Raw genomic sequence first — 18,672 nt, 5'->3', positions numbered from 1 at the left:
GTTCTAAGCCCTAGCATCACTCATGTCCTCCTCCTAAAACCCTACAAGGTAAGAAGCACTGCCTTCCTTGTTTTGTAGAGGAAGAAAGGGACCTACCACCCCTCTCTGCACTCACTTCTCCCTACTGCCAGGTCACACACAAACCCAAACAAAAGCCAAGACTTCAATCTGGCGTACTGACTCCAAGGCAAGTGATGAAGGGAACTGTGAGCTTTTCAACTATGTCATACAAGCATTACTTAAAACAAAGTTAACCTGTGTCTATGAGTTCTTGTTGGTTTTTCTTGTTTGTTCATTTCTTGCATTCAGTTTAATATCCCACATATAAGTGAAATGATATGGTTCTTAACTTTTTCTGTCTGACTTATTTCACTTAGCATGATCTCAAGATCCATTCATGTTTTCACAAATGGCAGTATTTCATCTTTTATTTATGGCTCAGTAGCTTTCCACTGCATATATGTACCACATCTTCTTTATCCAACCCTCTACCAAAGGACACTTCAGTGTATCCTTGTCTTGGCCACCATGAATAATGCTGCAGTGAACATCGGGGTATACACATCTTTGCTAATGAATTTGGGTGGTGGGCACATAATGCAATACACAAATTGCAATATGCAATATGATATATCATAGAACTGTACACTTGAAACTAATAACCTTATTAACGAATGTCACCCTCATAAATTTAATTTAAAAAAATAAAAATTAAAAAAAAAACAGCAATGTTAACCTGGAGAAGAGTGTAACAGAGAGCCATAGATAAGACACTGGATTTAGAAGGTAATCTGTTACTGAAGCTGGACCAGATTTGTTCATCTTAGAAAGCAGAACACAGATTTCTGGGAAAGATGGCAGCATAGGTAAACACAGCTCACATCCTTGCACAACCACATCAGAATTACAACTAAAATATAGAACAACCATCACACAGAACCATCAGAAATCAAGTTGAATGAAAGTCTGACAACTACAGATTAAAGAAAACACATCCATCCAGACTGGTAGGAGAGGCGGAGACATGGAACGGGCTGGTCCCACATCCATGTGTGGTGGATAAAAATTTGGAGGGATACCTCGGGAGAGAGGAGTCCCAGCCCCACACCAGGGCACCCCAGCCCAGGGTTCCAGTGCCAGGAAGATAAGTCCCTATAACTTCTGGCTGCAAAAACCAGTGGAAGAAACTTCTGGAACCCCAAACAGTTCCCAAAAGGCACCAGTGGCACACAGGGAGAAAGTGAAGTGTCTGGCATCAAGATAAGAGCTGGGAGACAGCCTTCTCCCAGACAGAAAGGCAGGCTATTGTCCCTTTTCTGAGGCCTCTCCCCACAAAGCCACAGAGCTGGCAGTCTAGTGCCATTTCTGAGACTCCATCAGACTGGCTCCATTGTTTGCCCTCACCTAGAGATCCTCAGAGACTCCATCTCAAACAACATACAGGCCCACCCAAGGTGGTTTTCCATATGAATAGCCGGCCTTGGCTCTTGCTTCATAACTTCATAAATACTCTCAAAGAAGCAACATCCAGCCTCAGGGAGCACCCAAACCCCCATATCTCTTGCTAAGGGGCCCCAGGCCTAGCACTAGGAACAACCAGCTCAGATTCACAACTTCGATTCACCTGGGAATCTCCAAGCCTAGCACAAGTAGCAGCCACCTCAGATTGCTTTATACCTCATACAGAGTGGCCCCAGGCAGAACACAGGTCGGGGCTGGCCTTGGCCTGCACCAGAGCCTTTGCACCAGTGGACAACTACAGACCATGATGGAGCACCACCACCCTGCCACTGCACAGCTGATCCTCCACAGAAGCGAAGGGTGGTGTTCAGTGGTCACGGCCAGTCCTTGCAGCTGACTGGCCTAAGTAAATACCTCCCATTCACCTTCCAACCATAATCAAGGCTCAACTACAAGAGGACCATGTACTTAGCCCGCACAAAGGGCACTCCTTAAGTACCCAGCTTAGGTGATAGGGGAGGCTGTGCCACTGGACCCTACAGAACACCTACTACATTAGGCCACGCTACCAAGACAGGGAGTCATAGCAGCTCTACCTCATGGATAGAAACAAACACAGAGAGGCTGCCAAAATGAGAAGACAAAGAAATGTGGCCCAAATGAAAGAACAGAACAAAACTCCAGAAAAAGAACTAAACAAAATGGAGATAAGCAATCTATCAGATGCAGAGTTCAAAACACTGGTTATTAGGATGCTCCAGGAACTTAGTGGGGACCTCCACAGCATAAAAAAGATCCAGTCAGAAACAAAGGATACACTATTGGAATAAAGAACAATTTACAGGGAAACAACAGTAAAGTGCACGAAGCTGAGAATCAAATCAATGATGTGGAACGCATGGAAGCAAAAAAGAACCAATCAGAACAACAAGAAGAAAACACAGTCCAAAAAATGAGGATAGTATAAGGAGCCTCTGGGACAACCTCAATAGGTCCAACATCCACATCATAGGGGTGCCAGAAGGAAAAGAGAAAGACCAAGAAATTGGAAATCTATTTGAAAAAATAATGAAAGACAACTTCCCTAATTTGGTGAAGGAAATAGACATGCAAGTCCAGGAAGCACAGAGAGTCCCAAACAGATAGATGCAAAAAGGCCCACTCCAAGATACATAATAATTAAAATGCCAAAGGTTAAAGATAAAGAGAGAATCTTAGAAGCAGAAAGAGAAAAGAAGTTAGTTACCTACAGGGGAGTTCCCATAAGATTGTTGGCTGATTTCTCAAAAGAAACTTTGCGGGCTAGAAGGGGTTGGCAACAAATATTCAAAGTCATGAAAAACAGGAACCTACAGCCAAGATTGCTCTACCCAGCAAAGCTGTCATTTAGAATTGAAGGGCACATAAAGAGCTTCCCAGACAAGAAAAAGCTTAAGGAATTCATCATCACCAAGCCATTATCATATGAAATGTTAAAGGGACTTAATTAAGAAAAAGAGGAAGATCAAAACTTTGAACAATAAAGTGGCAACAAATACATATCTATCAACAATTGAATCTAAAAAACAAACTAAGCAAACAAGAACAGAGACAGAATCATGGATACAGAGAACTTTTTGATGGTTGCCAGATGGCACGGGGGAATGGGTGAAGAGGTGAGGGCATTAAGAAGTACAAATAGGCAGTTACAGAACAGCCATGGGGATGTACAGTACAATATAGGAAATGCAGTAGCCAAAGAACATACACATGACCTAAGGACACGAACAATGGTGTGGGGATTGCCTGAGGGAGTTGGGGTGCTGGGTTGAGTGGGGCAAAAGGGGAAATATTGGGACACCTATAATAGCATAAGCAATAAAATATAATTTAAAAATTAAGGAAAAAAAGTGGAACTCTAGCCAATGGTTGTACTGGAGGCTCAGCCCCAGCCAGATCCCCCTTACCAGACTATCCTAGCAAACCCAAGCTGCTGGAGATGCTGGCTTCTACGTTCTCCCAGAGGCACCCTTTTCTGGAGAAATTCCCCATGGGATGTACCACAAGGCGACTGAATGTTTGCTCTGTCCCAGCGACTCTATTCGACTGAATTTTGACATGTGTAAGGACTGTCTGAAAATCCAGCCCCTCTTCCTGTACATTTCACTTTAATAATAATTAAAGAGCAAAAAGATTGGTTTGAAGACAAAATGAACTGCACGGTGTCCTGATTGTCCCCCACAAGTAAACACAAAGCCAACTGAAAGAGGACATGCCGAATGTGGCCCCCAGGAAATGCAGTTGTAGACTTTCTCCCCGCCGAAATTTTATTTATCCCCTAGAGCTTTCCCTCACTTGGATAATTTACAGGTCAATGTTTTCCATTCTCTTTGCTCACCTACTACTTGTATTTCCCTCCCCGCTTTAATGAAGGAAAGATGGAACCAAAAAATAAGAATGTCTGGCTATAGCAAAAAGTAGTTGTGAAAAGCATTATACTAAGATCAAATATTTATGCTGCAGCAAGCTAGCTAACTGAATGCAATATCAAACGATAATACATCATTTGAAAAAGGGGAGAAAAAGCAACCAATGTGGATAATACTTTGCATTTCATCAGGTGCTGCTGAGATCTTGATTTTGGGGGGGGTTGTTCATCTAACAATGATGATTTCTGACTTTATTTCTTCCCATTTAAAAATACCATTTATTTCCCTCCCCCAAGTCACTCAGAGGTGCAATGTTAGGAGATGAGGTTTAGTGAAGGAGACATCGAATTCCCTGTTTGGGGCCCTGTGAAAGGGGACGTGTGTAGTTTTCTGTAGCCCACGTCTCTTTTTCAGTGGCTCCCACTGCTGTTACATGATTAAGAAATTGATTGAACTCCAGAGCATTTCAAAGAAGATCCATGTTCAAACTACAGATTTCAGTTGATGAGATTTATGAAAAATTAACAGAAGCCAGCTGGCCAATATTTCTCATCCCTAGCCACCCCTGCCCCCACCCACCAAGCTCAAATGAGCAGCATCTAATAAATTAAATGTAGATGACAAAAGAAAGATGATAATGAACAGCTTAACATCTCTTCACTATTAATGTTGTCTTTAAAAATCTACCTTTTTAGTATTTTACATAGTACCATTCATCTTGTTGCCTTTTTAAAAATTTTTATCATGTACTTCGATTACAAAATCTTCCCCAGAAAGTCTGTGAGATGAATTGCCCTAAGATTTATCACCTGGCTGTTTATTTCCCAGGAAAATGACTTGGTTCTCAGAAAGCTTAGTGCTTATATAATTTGGGCCTTTGAAAATTTCATTTTTTCGTAACAGCTTTGTTGAGATATAATTCACATGCCATACAATTCACCCAAAGTATATAATTCAATGGTTTTTACTATATTCACAGAGTTAACTTCCTTATGAGTAACCACAATTCTGTTGTTTTGAATTGGTCTTTTTGAAGGGTAAACCATAGAGAAAAATCTACAAGAACTTTTAACCTCAAGAACTTTGAACTCAAAGAATCAAAGGCTACTTTTCTTCCACCCCATGGTTTATTTCTCCATAAATTTTTATTTTTACTTTTGGAAGAATTCATTACACCAATTAAAATTCCCTATGCCTAATGTCAGTACAGAAATAGTGTCATTAGGTAAAAGCTGCATGTTCCTGGCTCCCACCCTCCCTGCCTGTCTGTCTGTCTCACACACCCCTCTACTCTACATTCATACAGGTCCACCATATTGCTAAAAATCCCCATAGGTAAAGAGAGTTCTGAGTCACTATTTTTTTAACCCTTCTATATCGCTTGCTTGAATTTTATAACACATATGCATTACATTTGAAGTTAGAAGTTTAAAAACTGTTGAGAAATATTTAAATGCATATTTAGTCCTGCTAAGCCATCAGCATTCCTGGAAATGTGCCCCTTGTCACAAAATTCATGAGAGCATCGTGTTTCTGGAAAAAAGTGAGAGCTTTAGGAAAGGAAAGAACATGGGTCCAGTGAACAGGACACTTAGGAATGGACCCTGGGGAAGGCAACCAGGAGGGCCCTAGGCATGGGAACTGCTAAACGTTTTGATTTTTTTTAATGGTAAAACCAATTACAACAATAATAGTTACCAGGATTTCTACATTTCATTGTGCAATATGTGCCCTGAAAAAAGGGCTCATCCAAGCAGGGAGGGGCTGCCCTCTGCTTGCCACTCCCTCATATCCACAGGGCATCTTTATCTAATTTATATAAAGGCCTCCTACATGCTACAACTGCCTCAGAGGGTTGGCATTTAGGGGAAAAAATGTTATATGCTAATAAGTGTGCCACATGGCTTAAGACTCACAACTACCTGTGGAGAGCTCCCTGTAACAGAAGGAACACCACTCCAGGAAATTCAGAGCTAGCAGAAGTCATAGGCACTTGTCTAGTGCATAGCCTGGAAGCTTCTTTAGCTTGGCCTTGCTCACACTGAACTCCCGAGAGAGGCGGAGTACTGTGTTTGCCAAAAATATCTGCCATAGGCTCTAATACTACGTGATCCACCAACCTAGAAATCAGGCAGGGTTGCAGGTGCTTCAGCCACTAGGGAAGGGCAGAGTTGATGCAAATGGCTTTGGAGGCTGGGTTATAACAGGTGAGGCAGCTTCCACCTCAACTCTAACTACCCCAAGGTGTCCCTGCTGTGAGGTAGCCCTGCTGAATGGAGAGGCCAGATGACTCTGAGTCTTCCTAGTCCAGGTACCAGATATGTGCAGGAATAAACCTTCAGTAGATTCCGGCTCCCTGCCATTGCATCACCACCAGACTTTGCTGTCTTCCCATCTGAAACCCTGACATCCTGCAACACTGACATGCAATCCCCACCATGCTCTGACCGATTTCCTGACCCACAGAATCCACAGGCATAACTCATTCTGTGTTGTGGTAGTTTGTTACACAGCCATTAAACCTGGAACAAGAGAACAGAATGCCATCTGACCTATGAAACTGGTGAGAGCTCAACAATTTCTATCAAGGCCTGGAGAACGGAATGGTGTGAGCAAGGCCAACTGTACTGTCCTGAAATCAACCAGACTTGGGCTGCTTCCCTCTCTGGTCTAAACAGTACTTCAACCCCATTTGATCACACCAAGACAGAAACTGCAGACACAAAGAACCGGCAACTAGCAAAAATGAGTTTCCTCTCTCATTATGGCCTGCTAGCACCCACGCTAAGCCATGTCCAGGTTGTCCCACACTGCTTCTATCCTCTGGGAAAGTCTGGTTCCTCCATAGTCTGAACATCCCTGGGTCTCAGAACAATTGGGCTATTATTCCCCAAGGAGAAGGGTAGGCCGATGCCCTTTAGTGCTTTTCCTCAGAAAGAAATTGTGAGGCTCTGGTGCAATCCTAAACCCAATTCTCTTGGGCCATTTTTGAAATACAAAATAAAAGCCTTGCCCCCTAATATGAAAGAGAGAGTGTCTAAGAATAAGCAAAACAAGAAAGGGCGATTTTTAAATGAAGGAGTGTTCAGCAGAGGGTTTGCAAACACTAAAAATTCTCTTACTTTAAGCAAATAGATAAGGAGTCCATTTTGAAAAAAGCATCAGAAAACTTAGAGGACCCCACAAAATGAATATTAGAAACTAGCTACAGTTCATTATTTTTGATCAGTTGCCCAAGAAATGAAAAAGCCATTAACCTGTGTTGTCAGGGGTCTTGAGGTCTAGGTAAGGGATTTTTCCGAGGGGCTCCCACAACACTTGCATATAGTAATAGTTTAAATAAGCATCTGCAATACTTTTATTAGGTCCAAGAGGATGTCCCAAATCACCTCTGTGCCTTCATGGAACTCACAATTTAAGACACTCCTTGTCACCAAGAAGGAGAATAGCCAGGATCCATGGAAAAGTTTTGGATCAACTGAAGAGTTTGTGTGCTGTTATTTAGGAACAAAAACAATGGTGCTCATTCTTCATAGTGACACTAGCAAGGCCAACAAAGACCTCTCACCTGGAGCCTCCATTGGTGACGACCGTGAACCAAAGAGACCCAGGGGCATGTTCCCAAGACTTCACTTCAGCCAACGCTGCTTATTACATACTAAATAGTCTGCCCAGAAGGGACGACATTAACCCAGGATCTCTTGTGAAAGGAAGACCTGCAAGGTACTTCCAATTCTCCGATAAGTGACCCTATGTAGTGGCCCAAGCACTGGCCTCAGACAAGTTTGAATCCCAGCCTAACCACCTTCCTAAAGACCTTGAGAAAGTTATGCTAACCTCTTTGGAACTCACTTCTTGTCACCTATAAAATGAGGAGTTTGAACCAGCATTGTGTTTGCCAAAATGTTTCTTAGAATATTAAATTTGCAAGACATTTCATGGATTAAAAAAGAAAAAGGAAAAATATCCTGTGATCAAAGGAGTTTGAAACACACAGTATATTAAATGACCCTTTTGGAGAATCACAAGATGTACTGTCATACAGAGAAGTCCTGCATTAAAGAAGCATGTTGAACCCAGCATTTCCAAAGCGTGGTTGACCATGAAACCCTTTTAACCTGCAACTTCTATTAACACCGGGAGAAGGGTTCCATGGAACCTATTTTAGGAATATCAGGCTATGTTCATTTACTCATTCATTCACTAACGCACGTTCTCTGGATCTCCCCAAGTTCAAGAACTCTTCCATTCATCCTCAGTCCGTTCACCTGTCTGAGGGGGACACCTGCGAAGTGGTGTACAAGAAGGTCAATGAAGTCAGAGCCAGATCTGAGACACAACATGCTTCTGCCAAATTTGGCTCAGAGGCAGCCCCAGGTATCATCAGTCAAACAAACAAACAAACAAAAACAAAAAAAAAACCCTGACAGACGTGCTGAGAAATATTTTCATCATTATGCTTAGGGTTCCTATTATCGCTGTGATGCTACATCCACCATTTAGCCACTGCCACGTTGACTAGGTAAACCATCTCTCCTTAACAGCCCCAAAATAGCAAGAATGCTCCCCTTTTTCCCAGAAGTAGACAGCTCTGAACAATTTTCTATTGCTGTTCTGAGAAGTGAATTGTATCTTGCTCCACTTCAGATAAAATGCCTGTCCCCAACCCAAGGACAGCAACTAGGTTTCTGACCTGTTCTCTCTCCGGGCTTGGACTACTGGGCAGAGAAGGATCCTAAGGCCATATCTGGAGTTGCGGGAGAGAGTTGGATAACTGATGACAGCATCTGCAAGGGAGAGGGCAAAGACCCGCGCTCGGACCTGCTATCCTGGCTCTGGACCTAGGCAAGGTGGAGGCCACTATCCGAAACAACAGCACTGGAGTCACCACAAAAATAACAAATCAGCAGGGGAAATGTAAACAAGTGCTCGTTTTTTAAAAAAATTTTGTATCCACCAGCACTAGAGGAAAAAATATGAAAAATGCGTCCATTTTATTACACTCTCAGATCCTGCTTCTGATTCTAGTGGGATTCAAGTCAATAAACCTCTGATATGGAAGACTGAGTTGTAGTTGCTGCAATCCCCATTTTATTTCATTACAGATAACATGTACTCACCAAAAGTAACTATTATTCTTCTGGCATCTAATCCAGAAATGCACGATCCCAGCCATGAAATGTCCATGCTGTGTGCCAATATTTTCAGAAGCTGGGCAAGTCCCTGAGTGTTCCATGCAGTCACACATAGAGAAAGGTCTGTGCTCGGTCCCTGAGTCTCCAGGCAGTCCCGGTGGCCCTGTGATCGAATTCACATGAACACATCAGTGACGGCTGCTTTCTACTTCTCAGCCACTCCTTTGTACTGCAGTAAAGCGGCAGGAATAATTCTGCTGCTCTGGACTCAGCTCTTTTTTAAGGGCTGGGGAGTACTTCCAGGTCAAGCACAATCTAGAGTTGCTGACCTCAGCCCCCAAACACTCAGAGATTCCAAACTGAGCAGGGAATCTGCCTGAGCCTTAGGAAGGAACTTCGGGAGACCCAGGTTCTAAGTGAGTGCAGTCCAACTGCACTTTCTGCCATAATAGAAATGTTCCATAATCGGCCTGTTCAATAAGGTAGCTATATGTGTCTACTGAGTACTCGTAATGTGGCTGATACCAGTGAGAAAGTGGAATGTTTAATTTTTTGTCATTTTAATAAATTTAAATTTAAGTAGTCACTATGTGACTTCGGTCAAGTTAGTTCATTTCTCCAGCCCTCAGTTTCACTGCCTACAGCCCTCCCAAATCCAGCCACTTCTTTCCATCTCTCTGCTAGCACTCTAATCCCCCTACCTTTTCCAGGAATCTCCATCCTGCTTTCCACAGTGACTGCACCAACAGTGCACAACATTCCCACCAACAGTGCACAACAGTTTCCTTTTCTCCACATCCTTGCCAGCACTTGTTATTTCTTGTCTTATATGTAATGTAATTTTATTGCTTGAATTTCCACGGAATACCCCAACATCTCTGAGATAATGTCCCTCCATCTCAGTGGAACCCTATCCACAAGAAAGTAGTAATACTGGATGCCTCCAGAGAGGGAAACTGGGCGGCCAGGGGATGGGGTTATGAAGAAGTGTTGTTAAATACACTATTATACCCTGTTCATTTGGAATTATGTGAACGTATTAAATTTTAAAAATTAAATTTTGTTAAGGACAGGTGTGGGACTCAACAAAAGCTATTTCCATTGTGAGTAAAAAAAGTGTAGCATAAAAACTTTCCTCTTTTTTTCTAAGCGTGCTCCTCTAGCACTCTCCATCCTTCACATGCTGGCTGTTAGCTGAGGAGAGGCCTCCCACCAGGAGAGGGCGCACTTGATTTGAGTTCATTCAAGCAGTTGGAAAGGGATGTCTGTAGAATAGTGTCACTGGGGAGTGAGGAATTGAATGGCCTGTAGGGAGGGCCAGCCCAGGAATGAGACAGACCCAGCTCCTCACCTACAATTTCAGACACCAGGGACAGAAGAACCAGAAAGTTTCTGAAGAAAGAAAAAGGCAATGACAAGCAAATTCAAAGGTCTGGGAATAAGAGGGACACTGGATTTCAGCAGCAGCAACAGCAAAAGTTAATAAACAGAGCAGTCAGAATTCTGAGCGAAAATATCAATCCAAAGCAAAGGCACAGCCCTGATCTGGTGCCTCAATTTGTGAAGCATCGTCCGATGCACCAAAAGGTTGTGAGTTCAATTTCTTGTCAGGGCACACACCTGGGATGCAGGTTCGAGCCCCAGTAGGGGTACATATAAGAAGCAACCAATCAATGTTTCTCTCTCACATCAATGTGTATGTGTCTTTCTCTCCCTCTCTTCCTCTCGCTCTAAAACCAATAAGCATGTCCTCAGGTGAGAATTAAAAAAAAAGACAGAAAAGAAAGAAAGAAGCAGCAAAGGCAGAATAGAAACTTTTTCAGACTTGCAAGGACCCAGGAAATTATCTTCCAGTCATCCTTTCTTGGAAAGTTGTTAGAGGATGTGCTTCATCAAAATGAGGGAATAAACCAAGAGAACCAAGCTTGGGATCCAGGCAAGAACAGCAGGAGCCTAGCGATTCAGAGGATCCTGGGTGTCACTGAAGGAACACCCAGGACACGTTGGAACAGGGAGAATGGGATTATCATAGGGCTCCACATGGCTTTGAAAACTTAAAATGTCTTAGCTGGTCAACAAACCACCTGTGACATCTGGCCAGCTTCTCTGAATACACCTCAGAGAACAGGAGCTTCATCCCACCGAGGAGAGTCCATGACAGTGGGTTGGAGGAATAAACTGTGTCTGTATTATTTCCTCTAATTTTAGACTTTAAAAATCACTGAGCCATTGGCTGGTGGGGATGAGGTAACCCCAGAGACGGAGTTAGGTCTGCCCAACTCTGGGTCCCTGGTCCAATTCTGTCCAATGACAGGTTCAGATATCCTCTGGGAAGCTTTCTCCTATCCCTACCCGCTTGCCAGCTGGAACAAGCACCATCCACCAGGACTTCACCATCACTGCAGGGGACCTACTGTCCTTTAATGCCATCTACACTCCTGCACCCAGCATGGTGCCTGGTGTACACAGTGGGCTCAGTAAATTAGCCCCTAGGTTCTCGAACTGAATCATCAGAGGAAGGAAGTATTGGGCACAGCTCCCTGCCCCAAGAATCTTCCTTTTGGGGTAGGGGGAACTCCCAATGGGGCAGTGCTGGCCAACCTGGAGGAAGTAAGACCTAGTGAGTATGTGCTGGGTTTAGGAGCAGAGGTAGAGACTCCTCCAGTAGTCCTGCCTGAGGGCCCTGGGCTGTGGGCCTCACAGCTTTCAGTTCGCTAGCCTGCCTTCCTGGAGGAGAAAAGGGGAAGAGAAATCCCCTGGGGAGTGTGTTTTTAGTCAATCGCACTGTCATAATGGAAACAGCACAGCATTGGGCATCAGGATACTTCCTCTGCATAGGCCTCAGAGTCCCCATTATCAGATGGAAATAACAGACCTGCACAGGGAGTTGGGCTTAAATGACAGAGGGTGACAAAGCACTCTGTTAACATGCAGATGTGAAGTGGGGGGACACTGCCGCATACCTTACAAGGACAGCTAGCCAGGTGCTCAGACTGCAACATCTTGCCTCCAGCCCGGATGAAATTCTTTCACTTACTTTAGTCCAAGGTCTGAACTCTGACCAGTTGGAGCCTTTTGGGGACCACGGATTCCTGCTGCCCTGTCAGTCACTCACACTCTAGTGAGGATCCTGCTTTCTGCCCAGAGAGGAGAGAGTGGCCTAAGGGTGGGAGCGGTGTGTCAGGATGAATAAAGCCATCCTAAGGCGGAGAGTTGCCGGGCTGAATGGGTGAGGAATTGAGGCCACCTGAGGGGAACGCTGGGCTCTGAGACTCTTACTCAATGGCCAGTCCCACACCTCTAAGAACATCCCGTTCCTGTCGTACCCTTGCGTAAGGTCCGGGCCCAGCAGGAGAGGGCCTGATGCTCTGCTGTACAGACTGACCTATCCTGGAGGCCCAGGGTGTGCTCTGACCCCTACTGGGCCTCCTTGGGTGGGGAGGAGGGACATTTCCCTCTCAAGTGCCCCACACATGTGGGTGAACGATCAGCCTGCTCAGGATACTGGGTGACTGGGGCAAGCGACTTCCCTCTAGGCTACAATTTTCTGGCCCGTAAAGTGGGACTGGTAACAGCGTTTGCTTCTTACGGTTGGTATGAGGCTGGACGAGTCCGACGGCTCCAGGCCGCGCGCGCACACACTCAGCAGCTAGGCTGGGGTTTGGGGGAGTCATCGCCCCGCCCCGGTCCGCCCCGCCCCGTGGCGCGCTTCCTCCCAGGGGGCCGGCGGTGGGGTGGTGTCCGGTACAGCTCTCCCACCCAGCCCTCTGCGGGCAGTCCCCTGCCTCTGCGCCATGTCCGCCGGCTGGTTCCGGCGCCGCTTCCTGCCGGGAGGTCCTCTCCCCGCGCCGCGGCCCCCCAGGCCGCGCGCCAGCCCCGTGCCCTACCGGCGGCCCCGCTTCCTGCGCGGCTCGGTCTCCTGCCCCGGCACAACGGACGCCCCGCGCCGCCCGGAAGCCCGACCCGTGCGCTGCCCAGCGCGGGGCCGCGCGCTGCCCTGGAACGCAGGCTACGCAGAGTGAGTGTCCGCCCCCACCCCCGCGTCCCCGCACAGCGACCCCTGTACCGGGACCCCTCGTCCGACACTCCCCACTCCCGCGACCCTTGTACCGGGACTCCCGACGCCGGACCCTTGTTGATCCAGCCTGGGGCCCTGCGCTGAACTAGAAAACGGGTTAAACTGAGTGAGTGACCACTCTCCCCCAACCTTGTGGATGACTCCTTGTCGTCAACTCTGAATTCTTGACAAAGTCCCCCTATCCCAACTCTGACTTTTCTTTGGGACTCCAGCCTCCCTTAGAGAGAGCTGCAAGTTGGGAAGGACCTGCACCCCAAGGGCTTCCAGCGTGAGACCAGGACACTGGGTAGAGTGCCAGAATTCTGGGCTTTGGAGATAACCACCGCATCCCCCGCTCCACTACCCACTCCCCGCCCCACCATACACACACACACACACACACACACACTACCCCTTCCCCCTCTCCGTGTGTCATGGCCTATGCAGTATGGGACAGGGATTCTTGGGGATTAGGCAAGGAGGCCCCAGACCTCCCCAGGCTGCCCCGTTGCCCCACTCTTACTTCCCAGTCCAGGTAGGCAGGCAGGCTCCAGAGTGGCAGAGTCCTGAGTTTTGCCTTCAAAGGAAGGCAAAAGTAACATCAAATCCCACTGCTCCAAGGCCCAGGAGGCCAGGAAGGAGGTCACTGAACAGTTAGGAAACTTCACCATCTTTGTCCAGGTATAAGGGACAGTGTGGAGGCTATTGCCCCAGAAGGAGGGCTCCTCCTGTGCACCAGCTCTGGTCTCTGTGCCCACAGGGACATGGGTGTGTCCCTGAAGGGTCACTGATCACTTCCTGGCCTCAGGATCATCAATGCCGAGAAATCTGAGTTCAATGAGGATCAGGCCGCCTGTGGGAAGCTGTGTGTCCGGCGATGTGAGTTTGGAGCTGAAGAGGACCAGGAGTGGGTGACCTTGTGCCCAGAAGAGGTGAGCGCAACTGGGTCTCAGCCAGTCTTATAGGCCAGAAATGAGGCTGGGACTTGAGGCTGAAGTTCTTGCCCTAGTGCCCCATGCTGGGCCAGGGGTCAACTGGGGAAGCCAGTAAGAACCTGACACCAACCCTTTCCTGTACAGTTCCTGACGGGTCATTACTGGGCCCTGTTTGATGGGCACGGCGGTCCAGCTGCAGCCATCCTGGCTGCCAACACCCTGCACTCCTGCCTGCGGCGACAGTTGGAGGCCATAGTAGAGGGCTTAGTGGCCACTCGGCCCCCCATGCACCTCAGCGGCCACTGTGTCTGCCCTAGTGATCCCCAATTTGTGGAGGAAAAGGGCATTAGGACAGAAGACTTGGTGATTGGGGCTCTGGAGAGCGCCTTCCAGGAATGTGTAAGTTAAGTTGTGGCCTTTGACTGGGGTAGGAGTGAAGGTTTTTGTCCCCAGGGACCTGAGGGACTCCAGGTTGTGGGGCATTCCTGTACACAATGGTGGTCACCCTTGATGTTTGAAAATGGCAAGACAAGATTGGGTTGGTTCTTTACTAGCAACCATCATTGTCATAAACCCTCTTGTTTATCCTGTGCCTACTATGCGCTATGTGCTTTACCTGCATCGTCTCATTGCACACCCTGTTGTTCCTGGGTGCAGGGGCTGCTGGTTCCCCTTCCTCACTGTTTTGAGAAGGACCTACCTCCCTCCCAAGTGATACACCCAGATCTGACCATCGGGTCCTGGAATCATAACTAGACTTTTTTGGTCTGGGACTGCCAGGCTTGGCAGGGAAGTTGGTGGGGAAGTGAACTACAGGGTGGAGATCGGGGACAGAGTGATATTGTGGCAGCAAAAGTAGCAGCTAAAGTGACCTCGGTTTGCCCCAGGATGAGGTGATCGGGCGGGAGCTGGAGGCCTCAGGCCAGGTGGGCGGCTGCACAGCCCTGGTGGCTGTGTCCCTGCAGGGAAAGCTGTATGTGGCCAATGCCGGAGATAGCAGGTGAGTGAGCTCTGGAGAGTGGGGCAGGTGGGCAGGCAGGCACCAGAGGCAGTGGGGACAGTGAAAGGGGGCTATGAGTGGAAGGATGGAAATGGGGAGGCTTGACTGGCTGAGTTATTTGTATACCTGGCGTGTATGGAGTATGAGTGGGCAGTGGATGCCAGGGAGGGCACAAGCTGAAAGGACTGAGCCTTTACCCTGCAGACAGTAATGGAGGGCTTTGAACAAGGGATTGGCATGGGCAGAGCTGGTACCTGGTGGTTGGAGGAGGGGCCAGCAGGAGAGAAGCCACAGCACATACCTCTCCCTCTCCTCCGTAATCCCATCCAGAGCCATCTTGGTGCAGAGAGATGAGGTACGGCCTCTGAGCTCTGAGTTCACCCCAGAGACTGAGCGACAACGAATCCAGCAGCTGGTAGGTGCCTTTGGCAGAGGCTGTGGAGCCCCAACTCCTGGATGCAGGGCCACCAGAGAGAACTTGATCTGAGTATGGCCTCCCTACCCCAGGCCTTTGTCTACCCTGAGCTTCTGGCTGGTGAATTCACCCGACTGGAGTTCCCTCGGCGACTGAAGGGGGATGACTTGGGGCAGAAAGTTTTGTTCAGGGATCACCACATGAGCGGCTGGTGAGCAAGGTGGGGGTGGAGGGATACAGTGGAGAGAACCATGGGGCACAAGCCCATCATGTGGCCTGGGACAGTCCCCTTCTGCCTGAGCAGGGTGGGCCCTGTATTGAGGGGAAATGAGGTGGGAAGTAGGGCCTGAATTGATGTTGAGTCTGCTCCTGGTAGGAGCTACAAGTGTGTGGAGAAGTCGGATCTCAAGTACCCACTGATCCATGGACAGGGTAGGCAGGTCAGTGAATGGCCCCCCTTCAAGAATCCCTCTTCAGTTGCCCCCCCGCAGAGGTTGGAGCTCCTTTGTCTTGTGGCTATGGCTGGTGTCCTGGGGACTGCTCCAAGGCCTAGGGTGCTTGAGGGCCACAGTCCACCTCTATGCTTTACCTGTACATTTGCTGGGGTTATTTGCTGTGACCTCACATCTCCCTTGTCCCCAGGCTCGGTTATTGGGAACACTGGCCGTCTCCCGGGGCCTGGGAGACCATCAGCTCAGAGTCTTGGACACAAACATTCAGCTGAAGCCCTTCTTGCTCTCTGTCCCACAGGTGAGAGGGCAACAGCCCACCCCAGCTTCCATCTGCCCAGAAGGGCAGACAATGAGGCTGGTGGGAGCTGGGAAGGGAACACCAAGGGATCCTCAGACTTAACTTGCAGGTGACAGTGCTGGATATGGACCAGTTGGAGCTGCAGGAGGAGGATGTGGTTGTCATGGCAACTGATGGGCTCTGGGATGTCCTGTCCAATGAGCAGGTGGCACGAATAGTGCGGAGCTTCCTCCCTGGCAATCGAGAGGACCCACATAGGTACTGTAACTGCTGGGAACCTACCTGGGCCTGGGTGCCAGCAGCAACACCAAGTAGTAGTTATGGCTGAGAAGACAGCACTTTTGATGAGCTCAGCTAATCGTCAGGATTAGTGTGCTCTCAAGGTCCCTGGGGTGGGCATGATTATGGGTCCCATAAATTTCTGGGTCCATACTCCTGTGATGTACTCTGTGGCCCTCCGAAGCTTATAGTTTGGCTGGCCCCACAGTTGAACTGCTTGGGTCCCCAAGTGTCTAGCCCAGTGCCAAGTTCCCCTGAGGGCTGGCCTTGCCTCTTTGCTGTGGCCCTGGGAGTACATCTGCAGGATGGTCCCCACAGGTTCTCAGAGCTGGCCCAAATGCTGATACACAGCACACAGGGGAAGGACGACAGTCTCACGGCGGAAGGGCAGGTGTCCTACGACGACATCTCTGTGTTCGTGATTCCCCTGAACAGCCAGGGCCAGAAGAACAGTGGCCACTGAGGATTCTGACACTGCATCCCTGAACCACTCAGGACCAGGTGCAGCCTGGGCATCTCTCCACTGTGGACAGTAGCAGGCCTGCTTGCCCTGCCTCCAGACACAGCCCAGAGCCTAGGGCTCTTGTCCCCCATTCCAACCCATTTCAATCAGGCAGCCAAAGCTGACGAGTGCAGAGAACCCAGCTCCCCAGGTCCCTCCTTTGGCAGGCAGGGAGAATGCTTATGTCAATGATAATATCCCTCCAACAGGCAGTTCATAACTTAGAACACCCACAGGAGGCTCTTCAGAGAAGACCCTTAACAGTCCAATATATTATTCCCAAGTGGGGACAGCTAGACAAAGGGAATTGACCAAGGATGCTGGGAGGGGCAGATAGCCTGTGTTTGGATCCAAGTCTCCATTCAATGAATTGTCAGGGTATCTACTTAACAACGCCAAAACTCATCCAGGGAAACTTAATGGGAAGTTGTGGGCAGCCTCATCTGCTGAACAGCCATCCTGAAGCAGGCCCTGAGACTAAAGTTGGAGAAAGGGGCAAGAGGAGCCCCGGTTGGCTGAGTAGGGAATTCTCTCCAATTGATGCTTCTGCCTCTGGACTTGCATCCCAATTGGTCCTTCCAGGGCCTAGCCCCACCCTAGGTTGATGCCCTAATAATGCTTTTGTTCTGTTGCTCCCCATCTCCTCCCTATGATTAAATGTGTGTGTGCAGAAAAGCCCTTGTGTTGCTGTATAGCTTGGCATTACAGTATACCTTTTGCTCTTCTACCTTGCAAAGAATCAGTCTTAGCTCCACCTTGCAAGCTTATAGTCAGCACCATGTTTTTTCTCTGTGGCCCCCTTAGTTCCTAGCTAGGGGTGAGCCCCAGTGAGAAGATTGTTGCCTGGGGAACAGAAAGGTCTCCACAGCCATCTGTGAGTACTGGGCTTGAGGGCCAAAAGGACTGCCCTTTACCTTGTTTTTGAATGCAAAGCTCCAGGGCTTGTATTTTGATAAGCAGCTTAGTTCCTCACCTTCCCCACAAGACTATTTTACCATCTAGCACTTGCCAAGGCTCAATTGCTTGAAAGTGTTTATTCATTTACAAAGCAATCACTTTCATGACCTCAGCCTTACTCAACTTCTCCCTGATTCACTGTGACTTTAGTTTACACTTGAGATGAGTTCTTACCAGGCAACTCACAGTCCTAGATGGCAGCTAGGAAGGACACGGGCCAACAGGCCCCAGAACTGATGGTAATACTCATGCATTTATTAACTCACTGAGGAGACTCTCAGGTGCCCTTTCCTGCCCTTAATTCATTTTATTCTGTATGTTCTTTAGGGAAAAGATAGAAAAAAAAAACTACAATTTCTCATTTTTCAGTCATATTCCACAGCCCAGCACTAGTGGACCTACACCTGTCCACAGTTTGGTCCTGACAAACTATGGGCAGCCCCAGCAGCCCTGGACAGCCTACCCAGGACTCCTCTAGTTAGGCAACTGGCAAATGCAGGAGTATGCCCAACTAGTTTGCAGGACTTTCACTTCCTCTTTCTTCAGCAGTCTCCCCGCCCCTCCCCCAGAAGCATGGCAGCATCCTGTACCTGCCCCTCACCCATATTAACAGCTGAGCCAGTTCATCCTGAGAGGTTGCTTCTTATAACAAAGGCTAAAGCCCAGTAAGTAGGTGCAGTGGGTCTCTCAAGTAAATCCAAGCATGCCAAACTTGCAGGAATGACTGCAGCAGGGGCAGCTACTCTCACCTATGTATTCATGGCTCAGCAGAG

General features: G+C 48.0%; 2 protein-coding genes across 3 annotated transcripts in view; one reads left to right on the top strand and one right to left on the bottom strand.

Annotated features, from left to right (window-relative positions):
* Window positions 1–14,618, bottom strand: part of LOC123479386 (serine/threonine-protein phosphatase 1 regulatory subunit 10-like) — a 533,905-nt gene extending 519,287 nt beyond the window's left edge. Inside the window, exons 1-4 of the mRNA XM_071222139.1 lie at window positions 14,613–14,618; window positions 14,159–14,227; window positions 12,594–13,167; window positions 8,990–9,167 (exon numbers count right to left, since the gene is read on the bottom strand). Of these exons, the coding sequence (XP_071078240.1) occupies window positions 8,990–9,167; window positions 12,594–13,167; window positions 14,159–14,227; window positions 14,613–14,618 (827 nt within the window). The remainder of the gene's footprint in view (window positions 1–8,989; window positions 9,168–12,593; window positions 13,168–14,158; window positions 14,228–14,612) is intronic.
* On the top strand, window positions 12,456–17,617 carry PPM1M (protein phosphatase, Mg2+/Mn2+ dependent 1M). 2 transcript variants are annotated; one of them, XM_024556770.4, is made up of 10 exons: window positions 12,460–13,022; window positions 13,870–13,993; window positions 14,141–14,395; window positions 14,884–14,996; window positions 15,327–15,411; window positions 15,504–15,622; window positions 15,788–15,851; window positions 16,054–16,161; window positions 16,271–16,419; window positions 16,759–17,617. In XM_024556770.4, the coding sequence occupies exons 1-10, from the start codon at window positions 12,799–12,801 to the stop codon at window positions 16,901–16,903; spliced, it is 1,386 nt and encodes a 461-aa protein (XP_024412538.3). In that variant the 5' UTR covers window positions 12,460–12,798; the 3' UTR covers window positions 16,904–17,617. The 2 variants fall into 2 exon arrangements, with proteins under 2 accessions (XP_053785445.1, XP_024412538.3); XM_053929470.2 differs by lacking the exons at window positions 15,504–15,622; window positions 15,788–15,851 and having other exon boundaries at window positions 12,456–13,022.
* Window positions 17,618–18,672: the final 1,055 nt, after the last annotated feature.

Source organism: Desmodus rotundus, chromosome 8 (genome assembly GCF_022682495.2).
Source record: "Desmodus rotundus isolate HL8 chromosome 8, HLdesRot8A.1, whole genome shotgun sequence".
NCBI lineage: Eukaryota > Metazoa > Chordata > Mammalia > Chiroptera > Phyllostomidae > Desmodus > Desmodus rotundus.
The sequence above is the reverse complement of the archived record's forward strand: the minus strand, read 5'-3'. Positions and strand labels throughout refer to the sequence as shown.